This window comes from Phocoena phocoena, chromosome 16, assembly GCF_963924675.1.
Source record: "Phocoena phocoena chromosome 16, mPhoPho1.1, whole genome shotgun sequence".
NCBI classification, from domain to species: Eukaryota; Metazoa; Chordata; class Mammalia; order Artiodactyla; family Phocoenidae; genus Phocoena; species Phocoena phocoena.
The window spans coordinates 1,100,434-1,112,630 of record NC_089234.1 but is presented as its reverse complement, the minus strand read 5'-3'; the positions used below and the strand labels follow the sequence as shown (position 1 = coordinate 1,112,630).

At 61.5% G+C, this 12,197-nt stretch overlaps 1 protein-coding gene across 19 annotated transcripts in view; it reads left to right on the top strand.

Moving 5' to 3' along the window:
- Nucleotides 1–11,147, top strand: part of JAKMIP3 (Janus kinase and microtubule interacting protein 3) — a 42,750-nt gene extending 31,603 nt beyond the window's left edge. For 9 of the 19 annotated variants that reach the window (XM_065894661.1, XM_065894662.1, XM_065894659.1 and 6 more), the window contains 8 exons: nt 358–456; nt 543–596; nt 3,532–3,597; nt 4,358–4,426; nt 4,515–4,592; nt 7,702–7,905; nt 9,335–9,400; nt 11,097–11,147. In XM_065894661.1, the coding sequence (XP_065750733.1) occupies nt 358–456; nt 543–596; nt 3,532–3,597; nt 4,358–4,426; nt 4,515–4,592; nt 7,702–7,905; nt 9,335–9,400; nt 11,097–11,147 (687 nt within the window). Of the gene's footprint in view, nt 1–357; nt 457–542; nt 603–3,531; nt 3,598–4,357; nt 4,427–4,514; nt 4,593–7,701; nt 7,906–9,334; nt 9,401–11,096 lie in introns of all 19 variants that reach the window. The other 10 variants (XM_065894660.1, XM_065894665.1, XM_065894658.1 and 7 more) reach the window with 4 other exon arrangements.
- Nucleotides 11,148–12,197: the final 1,050 nt, after the last annotated feature.

The following is a 12,197-nucleotide window of genomic DNA, read 5'->3' as shown; positions in this document are numbered from 1 at the left end:
GGCGGCCCCTCCAGCCACTGTCCCCTGTCCTCGGGGTCACTGAGGTCAGGCCCGTGCGGGACACTGCTCCCGGTCCCCTGGGACTCAGATCAGCTCGTCGGCCTCTCAGCAGGCGGGGGCCGCTCCCAAGGGCCTCCCCGTGGGTGGCTGGGAGGCCCCTGCCCCCCTCAGTGTCCACACAGGGCCTGGGCAGGAGGAGGGATTGGCCTCTGCTGTGGCAGCCGGGGCTTCGTCTTCACAGAGACCACGCTGACCGTGTTGGGTGGACTTGGTGTCTTCACCGTGTCCCCGGGCGGCCCAGGACTGCCCTCCAGGAGGGAGGGGATGCCCGTGCCCAGACTTCCGCTCTCTGTCTAGGAGAGGGAGAGGAAGTCGCCGGCCATCAACTTCCACCATACCCACTTCGTGGACGGGAAGAGCCCCCTGCAGGCGTACTGCGAGGCCGAAGGCGTGATGGTAACGCCCGCCCCTGCCCTCACACCCCTCAGCCCCGCGGCCGCCTGGCCGGCGCTCCCTCCCAGCAGCCTGTCCCCCTCCTCTAGGACATCCTGGTCTCGGAGCTGATGAAGAAGCTGGACCTCCTGGGGGACAACGCCGTAAGTGTAGGTCGCTCTCCTGACTTGTGCATGCCTCCCCGTGCCCAGCGCCCTGCACGGTCCAGGGGCCCCTGTGAGTCCCGCTGTGGCCCCACCGCAGCCCACACCCTCCCAGGCGTTTAGGAGAAAGGTCGTTCTTTCTGACACTGTTCCCACACGGGAGTTCGGGGCCTCTGCTCTCACACCTGCCTCTCGCAGCAGAGGTGCTTCTGGCCCCGTGTTCCCAGTTTCTGGAATCCCTGTCAGTCTGTAAGCTCTTCCATATTCTTGGTGGGGGTGGGGGCTGTGGGTCCTTAGCGTGCCTTAGACACCTCAAACTCAGGGCTTCCCGTTTACTTAGTTTGGGAGGAGGGGCAGAGCCTATATAAATAATCCCCGAATCTCACTTAGGGCAGAGTTCCAATTTCTACAGCAAAGTCCTCAAAAGAGTACTAACTGCTGAATGGGCAGAGTGACTGCATCCCTTCACGCCACCCTCCATCCTCCATCCTCTGTCCATCCATTCTCCATTCACCCTCCATCCATCATCCTGTACTTGTTGAGCCCCTGCCCAGTGCGGGGGGGATCAACTGTGCTGGAAGAGGGCCCCAATCCACACCCCAGAATGTTTCCGCCACAAGGTATCCTGACAAGTGTACAGTCTACAGCTGGTCCTAAAGCACCTTGGGCTTCACGTCCTGGTAACTGCTCTCAAGAAAGATCAAGGCGCTAAGTCAAACTGGTGCACTCCGTGCAGTAGGTGGAGGAGAAAAGCACATGCAAACACACGCACACGCACACGCACACACACACGCACACGCACACGCACACACACGCACACGCGCACACACACGCACACACACACACACGCACACACACGCACACACACACACTTCTCACAACGCTACCAAAACCCAGGCGCTCATGCACATCCTTGGGGCCAGTTCTTCCCAGCAGCTTCAAGGTGTTCAGGGCCCTGTATTGACAGGAATCCCTCCTCTCCCCACCTGCCCTTGACTTGGGAAGCAGTGAGGGTGGGGAGCGGGGGGAAGCATCTCCCAGCAGGGAGGCTCTCCTGGCTGCATTGCCCACCCCCCGACCCTGCCACTAGTCAGACCCCTGGCTCCGCCTCGGCCGCAGGTAGCAGAGGTGCTGGTCCACAGCAGGGATGGCGTTGTCACGATGTGCTCCGGGGTTCAGCCTGAGTATCAGCCCCCATCATGGGCTCTGGGAACCTTTCAGTTCCCAGCTGGAGAGACCGAAGCCCCAGAGGGCACCCACCCAGGTCACGGAGCTGCGGTACTGGCCAGCTAGGACGAGCCCAGGTCTGCCTAGTTCTGTTCGGGACCCCTCCCAGCCCAAGAGCACCAGTGCACATGACGGCCCTGGAGCCATCACATGGCCTCAGAGGCGGGGGCAGAGGACACACTGCCGGTCTTACGTGCGGGTGACCTCTAGAGACCCTTGACAGTTTCTGAAGGACCATGGGGGCGACCCTTAGGTCTGTCGTGCGCACATAGACACACTTCAGGCAGATGACAGGGATAGCCTGGCCCCCTCCCCTTCTTAGCCAGGGCACGCTGAAGCTGTGGCCACTGTCTCCAGGCTGCTTCCCAGAAGGCTGCAGCCTCCCAGCTGGCCACGGGGCACCTGAGCCCCAGGCCTCGGTTTCCCCAGGAGTCAGGGTCCTTGGAGTGGAGCAGAGGGGCCGGCAGGGGGCAGAATGGACCCCTGTCCTCCCTGGTGGGCCATCTGCTCACTGCTGCTGCACCTGGGCCGCAGCGGGGACAGGGCACCCAGGGAAGGCCACGAGGGTGGAGGAGACAGCACATTGCCAAGGCCATGGTCACCTCCAGGAGGGAGTAGCTGGAGCCCAGCCAGGCTGCCCACCAAGTGGAACATCGCGGGCCCTTCAGCCTGGCCTGACCACGTCGAGGCAGCTTCCGTCAGTCACCCGGAAGCCCCCCGCAGCCCCCCACACTCCCCATCCCGGCCATTAGGCCCAGCCCTTCCTCGAGAGGAGGGTGGGGACAGCCTGGCAGCGTCCCCGGAAGCCAGAGGGATGAGGGGCGCCTGGCCCCGGCACCACACCGAGTCGGGCTGCAGCATGCCTGAGGACGGAGCCTGCCTCCGTCCCAGCAGCTGGCCGCCGACCCCCACCTGTGCCTACTGTTGCCGGGGTAGGGGGTGGTGAGAGACCCCTGCCCCTGGGGCGCTCACGCTGCGGAGGGAGCAGGCGGGAGGTCCTTCGGAGCGGGTGGCCCTGAATCAGGGAGGTTCTGGGGTGGGGGGGGCCGCCCTCAGCTCAGCGACCCTAGTGGGCTCCTCCCTGCCTGTCTCTGCTCCCCTGACCCCTGTTGGCTGTCCCACAGGTGGGCCCAGCAGTGGGGACACAGCCCAGCTGCCTCCCCCCGGTGCTGTTGCAGGTGGCACATCCTCTGAGGATGCCCCCTGGCCCCAAAGCCAGAGTCACCCTGCCCAGAAGGACCACCCAGGCGGGCCCTTTGGGGAGAGGCATGAGTAAAACATGCAGAAAAAAGGCAAGACGGCAGGGATGGGAGCCACTTCGTAGCCGTGAGTGTTTGCTCTTTGCTTCACATTCGCAAGTGGTGCTGTAATAATTCAGGCCGCCTGTGCGGAGAGCCGGCTTTAAATAAAAACCCAACAGAGAACCGGGAAGCCTGGCTGCTCGTCCCGTCACCCACTGTCCCATTCTGCCTCACTGGCTACGTTAGACGTGGTCACCAGCAGTGAGAGGACCAGAGGGGGCAAGACGGAGAGTCACCCCAGAGCTGGCAGGACCAAGAGGAAAGAGGATCAAAGACTCCCGGGAGGGCCTTTTAGTGAAAGCGACATTTAGCTGTGATCCCAGCTCCCTTGCGCCCGTCCGTCACTCAGCCCGGCCACCCAGAAGGCACTTCCCCTGACCACGCGTGAATTCTGCTTTTGGGTGCAGAATCTGACCAATGAGGAGCAGGTGGTCGTCATACAAGCCAGGACAGTCCTGACCTTGGCCGAAAAGGTAACAGTGCCTGTGGACGCTGTCGGGACGGGGCCGGGCTTCCCGAAGCCTCCCTTTCTGGCTCGGCACACAGAAGACGCTCACCCTGGGAGGAGGGCTACCGGGAGGTGGGGTTGGGGTCCACAGATCCCGTTTGCCTCGGGAGGTCTGGCACACGCACAGGTCAGCCAGCACCGCTACGCGTGTCTGCAAGTGACAGATTCAGCCAGACCTCTCCCCAAGGCCACTCTGCCTCCGCCTCCCCCCAGAGGCCGGGAGGTATGGTGGGTCTGTAAATCGGCAGCATCTGTCTCACCTGCCGGGACCCTCCTCCGGGGTCGCCCAGCCCTCCCGGGCTCCCCACCCTCCAGCCTCTCTGCTCCCACGGGCCGCCAGCCTGCGCCCGGTCCCACCCCCGCAGCCAGAACCCACGGGCCTGCTGGCAGCACCCCCTCCCAGCGGCCCCCAGCAGGGCGGGCAGGGGTGTCCAGCAAATGGGAGCTCAGGGGCCAGCACCCCGGGAGAACGGGCCGCCTAACGTCCCTCCTCTCCCGGCGCTGGGGGGCAGACTCCCCGGGCACGAGGCGGGGCTGCGCGGGGGCACACGGAGCCCATGACGCCAGCCCAGCCCTGACTCCCACGAAGGCTGAGCCCGCCCCTCCTGGAGGAAGACTGGGAAGGGCAGGGAGGGCCAGGCCCCCAGGCTGTCTCCCCGGGGCTCGGGGAGGTGGGCTTCGACCTCCTGGGGTGGGGTACCTGAGCACCTTCCGTTTGTGTCCAGTGGCTGCAGCAGATCGAAGAGACGGAGTCGGCCCTGCAGCGGAAGATGGTGGACCTGGAGAGCGAGAAGGTTCGTGTGCACCTGGCCACGTGGGCCCGCGGCCCCGCGCTCCAGGTCGGCTGCGCCAGGCCCAGACACGGGTCCTCTTGCGTTTCAGGAGCTGTTCAGTAAACAGAAGGGCTACCTGGACGAGGAGCTGGACTACAGAAAGCAGTGCTTGGACCAAGCTCACAAGGTAAGAGAAGTACAGCTGCCGGAACCCCCAGGGGCGGCGGGTTTGGGGTAGAAACGGGGAAGGTTGTTCCCACGGCCAGCATGGTGTCTCGGGGGCCACGTGGCCTCGGACCTGCCTGGGAAGATCCTGCGCCCAGTGTGACCAGCGTGGGGTCACTCTTCGCGTTTCTCCCGCCGGACACCCCTCGCCCGGCGAGCTCCGAGGACGCCTTGCTGCTCCGTCAGCACCCCTTGGCCCCGGGAGTGCAGGCACACGAGCAGAAGTCAAGTGGGTATTTGAAATGAGCTGAGAAATAGAATTCATTGAAACAATGCATTTACAGATGAGGTGAACACAGCTGAATGTCAGTCAGTCCATCATCCCGCCCGCAACCCCCGCTTCTGTCCATCTGCACCGACCAGTGCACACGTGCCCTTTGTACGTGCCTGCCCCATGGGAAACCATTTCCCCCCTGAGAAGCCTGAAGGGACGTCCCCGTGTGCGGTTAACCCCGACATCAGTGCCGAAAAGATGGGTCCCGGAGATGACATCAGGGAGACGGCTTTGTGACACACGGACGCAGGAACACACACGCACCCGCGTGCCGCAGGGAACGTCGCCCCGGGACCGTGGAGGGTGCTCCCGCACACAGGGCCGAGGGATGCTGTCAGGGCCCCCGGTGATGCTGGGTCCACTCCCGGTCTGATGACTGTCAGGGCTACTCCCCGCGTGATACTGTTTGGGGGCCCCCTTCCTCCAATTCCGGCAGGAAGGCTGCACGTTTTGCTCTCCCTCCCTCCCTATGGTTTTCTTGACTCCATAGTTAGGCCTGTACTTCCTGCTGGATAATTAGCCATTTTATCTGCCATTCACAAAGCCCTGTGCAGGAGGGAGGCACCTCCGCCTTGGGATGACCTGGCGGGGGTGGACACAGGCCTGTGGGAACCTGCTGGGTTTCACACCCTCCTTGCTCTGTGAGCACAGGAGCCACGGCTGGGTTTTGAAGGGGAAGGGTGGTCCCCGCGTGGCTGAGGGCCGTCTAGGGCAGCTGGGAGCAGAGGCCTGGCCATTCACAGATGAGGACGCGCACTGGGACGAGGCTGTGCACACAGAGCCGGCATCCGGTGGCCCGTCGCTCAAGGTCATGCGTGCAGGGAAGGTCAGAACATCTCCATCTCCTGCCAGTCTTGGGGTGAAGCCATCGTGATGCTAATTCTAAGCCCCACACTCAGCTGCGTTTATTTTTTTGTGTGTGTGGTACGCGGGCCTCTCGCTGTCGTGGCCTCTCCCGCTGCGGAGCACAGGCTCCGGACGCGCAGGCTCAGCGGCCATGGCTCATGGGCCCAGCCACTCCGTGGCACGTGGGATCCTCCCGGACCGGGGCACGAACCCACGTCCCCTGCATCGGCAGGCGGACTCTCAACCACTGCGCCACCAGGGAAGCCCTCAGCTGCCTTTATTTTAAAGCTGGAGCGTATGTTAAACACACTAAGGTCTTTTGCTCTAGGAAGTGGCAGCCGATGTGCTGTGTGAGCTGGCAGTGACAGCTGGGGACGGTTTATTTTGTAGCCGTCAGGGACAATAACACATAAGCGAGGAACAAAGGGTCCCCCCCCCCCCCCATTTCCTAAGATGTCTACTCAGCCAAAAGGACTTTCCATAGTCATTTTGCCTGAAGAAGGAGAAACATTCATTTCTGAAGAGGTTACATTTTTGATGGGAAGATGGGAAGAATATAGCTTTTTCAAAGATTGTATCTGTGAAATTTCCTGAGGAACAAGCTTTAAAAGTGCTCCAGATCCAAGTGCTAAGTCGCTAGGAATTTATAACAAGGTCTGTGTTTTGGCGGCTGGGTGGCAGCAAAGGGATGACACTGCATGCGTGTCTGGGGACCAGCGGAATGGCCGGCTCTCCACGTTGGAGCCCTGGCGGGGCAACGCGAGGGCCCTGGGCTGGAGCCCCCCTGGAGTCTGAACCCCGCTCCCCACCAGCAGGGCCCTGTGCAGGTCGTCCAGCCCGGCAGTCATCAGCCTGCCTCAGTGCCCTCACCCGTGAGCCGGGCCTAACAAGAGCACCTGCTTCCTGGAAGGGGCGGGACTGAAGGGCTTCATGGAGGTGAAGCCCTAAGCCGGTACAGGCACCCACGGGCACCCACGGGCGTGGGCATCCTTAGGGCTATCATTTGGGACAGAGGAGGGGAGGGGCTGGGAGGCGGGCAGAGACCGGACACGTGGGGCCTCATGTGCAGGCAGCAGGGAGGGAGGCAGACAGACAGACAGACAGACAGGGAGAGAGAAGGGGAGGAGAGGTGGGGCAGGTGTATGTCTCACAGTCTGGAGGCCAGAAGCCTGACACCAAGGTGCTGGCGGGGCCACATCTGTCTGAAGCTCCAGGGGAGGCCCTCCTGCCTCTTCCAGCTCCTGGGGGCCCAGGTGTTCCCGGGCTTGTGGCTGAGTCACCCCAATCTCTGCCCTGTGGTCACATGGCTTCCCCGCATCTTCCGTGACTGTCTCCAAGTTGCCCTCTTCTTCCAAGGCCACGAGTCAGTGGACTGAGGCCCCCAATCCAGTCTGACCTCACCTGCACTGGGTGGCATCTGCCTATTTCCACATGATCTGCATTCACAGGTGCTGGGGGTTAGGGCTTGATGTTTCTTTGCGGACACGAGTCACCCCACAGGCAGCACTGGGGACCGCAGAGCTGACGGCCTGGCCCCCTCGGCACTACTGCAGACAAACCCTGTGAGCACTGCCCTCCTTCCTTCTTAGCGACTCAGGAGCCCAGGGTTTGGCGAAGCTTGTGAGCAAAGGAAGAAGCCTTTGTTGTTCTTTCCTCAAGGGACACCCGCCCGGCCCACTGCCCCTCTGGCCCTCATCCGACTCTGGCCTCGAACTCTGCTGACCTCGATGTCCCCAATGTTTCACTGCACGTTAAACATCGCGTGGAAGGGAATGTTCTTGAAATAATCACTCCCGGACTGCTTCCAGCCTCCAGAACATCATTTAACTGGTCCAGGTGGAAGCAGTCCCCTCTGTGGGCTGGCCTGGTGGCGGCGTGACCCCAGGGCGGGGTGCCCCAGGCCGTCCCCAGGGGAGGAGGCAAGGACTGACGTGTCCCCTCCCGCCCCCAGCACATCCTGGAGCTGGAAGCCATGCTGTACGACGTCCTGCAGCAGGAAGCTGGGGCCAAAGTGGCAGAAATGCTGCCGGAAGAGGAGCGCGAGAAGCTCAGGGTGGCGGTGGAGCAGTGGAAGCGCCAGGTCATGAGCGAGCTGCGTGAGCGGGACGCCCAGATCCTGCGGGAGCGCATGGAGCTGCTGCAGCTGGCGCAGCAGGTGTGCAGTGGGGGCGCCGCGGGCGCACGACCTCCGGGCGGAGCAGGGCTTCCCGTGCCTGGCCCTCTGATGGCCGCACCTCCGGTGACAGTACCCTCCCGTGGCCGCACCCCCCAAGGCCATGCCCCAGTGGCCACGCCCCAAAGGTCATACCCTCCTGTGGCCACGCCCAAAGGTCATGCCCTCCCCGTGGCCACGCCCCCATATCCCTGCCCTCCAATGATCATGCCCCCAAGGCCAGGGCCTTCCACTGGCCGTGCCCCCCCCCCCCCGATGGCCATGCTCTCCAGGGGCCGTGCCCATGGGGGACCCTCCTGCCGGACTGCCTGTCCCTCCAGACCAGCCTCCTGGGCCATCCCACTCAGGCCTCTGGGTGGCACAGCCCCCCTCCTGGGTCCCCCCCACTCTGGGTCTCTTCCGTGGTTCCTCCCTCAGTGGCAAGATCCCAGTGAAGGTGTCATCTGGGGAGCAGCGGCTCATGGGCTAGGGACTTGGGGACCTTCTCTTGGCCTACAGGCACTTGGGGCCCTCAGGCCGATCTGGCCAGTTCATTTCTAACTGGGGGTGAGGGATCCTGGCGGACTAGACAGGCTTGGTGTGTAAGACACGCCTCAGCCCCACTGTGTGTGCTGGCGTGGCCTTTGTGGCTGTGTTCCGTGTTCAGACACACTAGTGAATCCGGGTTTACTGTGAATGTCAGAGGGCTAATGTCTGACCAGAGCATTGGTCAGCTCCCAGGACTCTCGCTGCCAGATCTGGGGTGATCAGTGTGAGGACTGCCGCCTGCAGCCCCTCACTCCCATCAGACGGGCTCTGATCAGAGCTCAGCTGCGTCCAGGCTCCAGGCCAGGCATCCAGGTCCGGCGTGGGCACACACGTGTCCATCTGCCCGGCATTGTTCACCAAAGTGAAGACTAGAGTTTCCAAACTTGAGGTCAGCCTTGCCAGGAGAGTCCTCCCCGTGACTGACTTTGTGACCCTTCTGGCTGCTCCTCTCACTGCCGTAACGGCGTTTTGGAAGGACTGTGAATTGGGCCCTTACCATTTCCTTGGGCTTCTAGCATCATGGTTTATGACCTGGAGATGTAGGAGGTGGGAGGGTGTCATTCCCGTCACAGGGAGCGTGGCCGAGGGGAAAGCTGTCCTCTTCGCTCTTGCTGTTGCAAAGAGCAGACCGAGGGAGGCTGTGTCCGTAACAGAACCTGAGGCAGGCACACTGGCTCTCCTCCCAAAGCCGAGGCTCCTAAAAGTCGGCGGTGGGGGGGGGGGGCAGCCCGAGGCCCCTGGCCCCCTCGCCGTGGCCAGCATGGCAGCTGCTCTGTGGCGACTGGCCCACCAAGAACATGCGTGAAAATCCTGGAAGGCTTTTGCCCACTTGGTTTCCCAAATATTCTGATTATTGAGGATTTTCCTGCTTTTAACATTGCAGAGAATTAAAGAACTAGAAGAAAGAATAGAAGCTCAGAAGAGACAAATAAAGGAACTGGAGGAAAAGGTAAGGCAAATACGAATCTGGGGGCTTGCTCTGTTGTCGGAGCTCACACACAAAGACAGAACAGGTATCTCAGGATGCCATGTAGCGCTAGGTCTGAGGTTGGGGTATTTTTGGACAGAAAGAGGCTTCAGGGACGTGTCTGCTCGGGACAAGCAGCCGGAGCCCAGGGTCTGGGAATAACCCCGTCCGTGACAACCCAGCCGTGCCACCCCGAGGGCCGTGCCTCTCACGGCCTCAGTTTCCCTGGCCGTCGGGGTGCCTGCAGACCAGCGACCAGCGGTCCCTTTAGTGTGATTCCTTGACTGTGGCTCCCAAGTTTGGAAACGGCAGGTGCTGGGGTGCGGTTGGTCAGGGACCGTGTGGCTTGGGGTCGGGGAGGACTGTCCAGCTCTTCTCCCGACGGCTGGCTCTGCAACTTCCAAATCAGGGTGCACAGAGCACCCTCAGAGAGAAGCCTGCAGCGTGTACTTAGTTCTAGGACAGCTGAGCTCTTTTGGTCTGTGATTTAGGACGTTTCGATGGCTTCTAGCAGGCAGACTGCTTGTTCGCATCTTGTGACCGGTCTTGCCTGTGGGGTGGATCTCACCAAAGGCCGGCTCCCCTCTGAGAACTCCCTGGCTTGTCCCTGCCAGAGAGAACGGGAGGCTGGGGTCTGGACAGGACCCGCCACCCGCAATAGGCCACACGTCCTCAGCCCAGCCCTGCGGGGCACAGGGACCCCTCCTCACGGCAGCCCCTGCAGCTGGACCTCCCCCTGCCCCGCCCACCCCTCCTCCAGATGAACCCGGCCCCTTCCCTGGGCACTTTACTGCCATCTGCCGAGCGGTCTTGGTGGTAACTTGCAAATCCAGAGCTGGTGACAGGCCCCTAGAACCGTGAGGGGCACGACCTGCAAAGCAGAGAGGCAGCAGGGGAGCAATTATGTGCCTGCCCATGGGCGCCAGACCGTGGGCGACACACACCTGGCTCTCCTGGGGAGGCCGGCGGGACGCGCAACCTCGAAGCGATGCAGTCTCTCCCCCAAAATGAACCTCTCTTTCCTTTCGCATCTTAAAGTGAGAGCATTTGTATTAAATACTAGAATTTTAAAAATTCGCTGTTTATTCTTTTAATCTAGCTGAAGCAGCTCTGCTTTTCCAAGCAGTTGTACCACCATCAGATTTTCTCTTGTGTCTAAATTGGCTGGACACCTCCTCCGACCCAAAATGAGGCTCCCAGTGTGAAATCTATTCAGCAAGTTGGCTGTACTTTATCACTTATAATGGGACTGAGACCGAGATATCGTCACGGAGGGTGGCGTTTGCCTGTTGGCACTTGGATTCTCTTTCCGTAAGCCTCCTGTCACCATTATAGCCACTTAGCGCCCTCGCCGTCAGCCCTGGTGACAGGTCCAGATGGCCGGTCCCCGCCGCTCCCCCAGAGGCGAAGTGACCAGCAGAGCCTCCCTCCTGACTGTCACCCGCAGCCTGGCCTGTGGACGGTGCAAGGTCCCTGGGGAGGGGACAGCACCGTCGCTTCAGGCCCCTGGCAGCGCAACCCTTAAACCACAGGACACCAGGATGTGCTCCTGAGCCCCAGCTGGCATCTATCTCCACGTCGCTGTGTCTGTGATCACGTTATTTCTTGCCAAAAGCCCTACAAACTCTTTTTTCTCTTTCTTTCCTTCCATGTCTCCACCCTCCCCTTTCCTTTTTAGTTCCTATTTTTGTTCTTATTTTTCTCCTTAGCTTTCATTCTGTGGTCATAGCTCTCCTGGGCACCCTGGCGTGGTGAGTATTTCGTCTGCATCGTAAGGACCAGCACGGCCCCCGCTGTTCCGTAAGCAGGAGGTGCTTCTGGAAGGGGACAGCCAGGGGTCCCCCAAGTCCTAGAGGGGAGGGGCCTGCCATCGTCAGAGGGGAAGGGGCGCTTGCCTTCATCGAGAAGGAAGGAACGCAAAGGACCCCCTCCCACGGAACCTCCCCTGGGGAGAGATGCGCACACAAAACCACTCCCTGTTCTCTGCTCCGGGCAACTCGGCAGGGAGCAGTGCCGGTGGTTTTGTCTTTTTGTCTTTTCCGTGTATCAAGTACAAGCTTGGGTGACACTGGAGATTCAGCCAGAGATGCCCACTTTCCCCGACAATCTGGGCTCACTCACGACGTCACAGTCGTGCTGAACTGTGGCATCGTGCCCGCGGCTTTCAGGCCGGGGCCGCATGTGAAAGCTTGACCACCGCTTCCTTCCCAGACAAGATGAGAGGACAAGTAGGGCGTGGCCTCACCATCCTGTCTCCGTCTGTGGCCCCCCCCCCCAGAGGACCTCCCCTCGGGAGCAGGGCCACCCTTCCTCATAGCCCCATCCCTCCAGCCCTTCCCTCTCGCCCTGCAGCCTCCCTGACCTGTGTCCTGCATCTCTTTTCTTCCAGCCCTCCGAGGAGCCAGACCCCTTTCCTGCAGTTGGACCAGAGAGCAGCAGGTGCCCTGGTGGCAGAGGGAGACGCCGCGTCTCATTCCTGAAGACTCAAGAGGATCTGGGCTCTGCATACCCCCTCCCGTCGAGGAAGAGGGAGAAAGGGGGTCTTTGAGCACCTCTGCGGGGGACTGTCCGTTTTGATGAGCCAGAATTAGAACTAGTTCTCTGACTGGGGCTCCTCTGAAGAGACCTTGTCTTGGCTGTGGACCCTGGGGTCCTTCCTCGGGACGCGGCCTCCCAATCCTAGTTACGGGGACACACGAGTCCCCTGCTGCACAGGTGTGAAGAGCTGCTTCCGTGCAGGAGCCCCAAACTCCCACCTCCCGTGTTCCCTCGACGACCA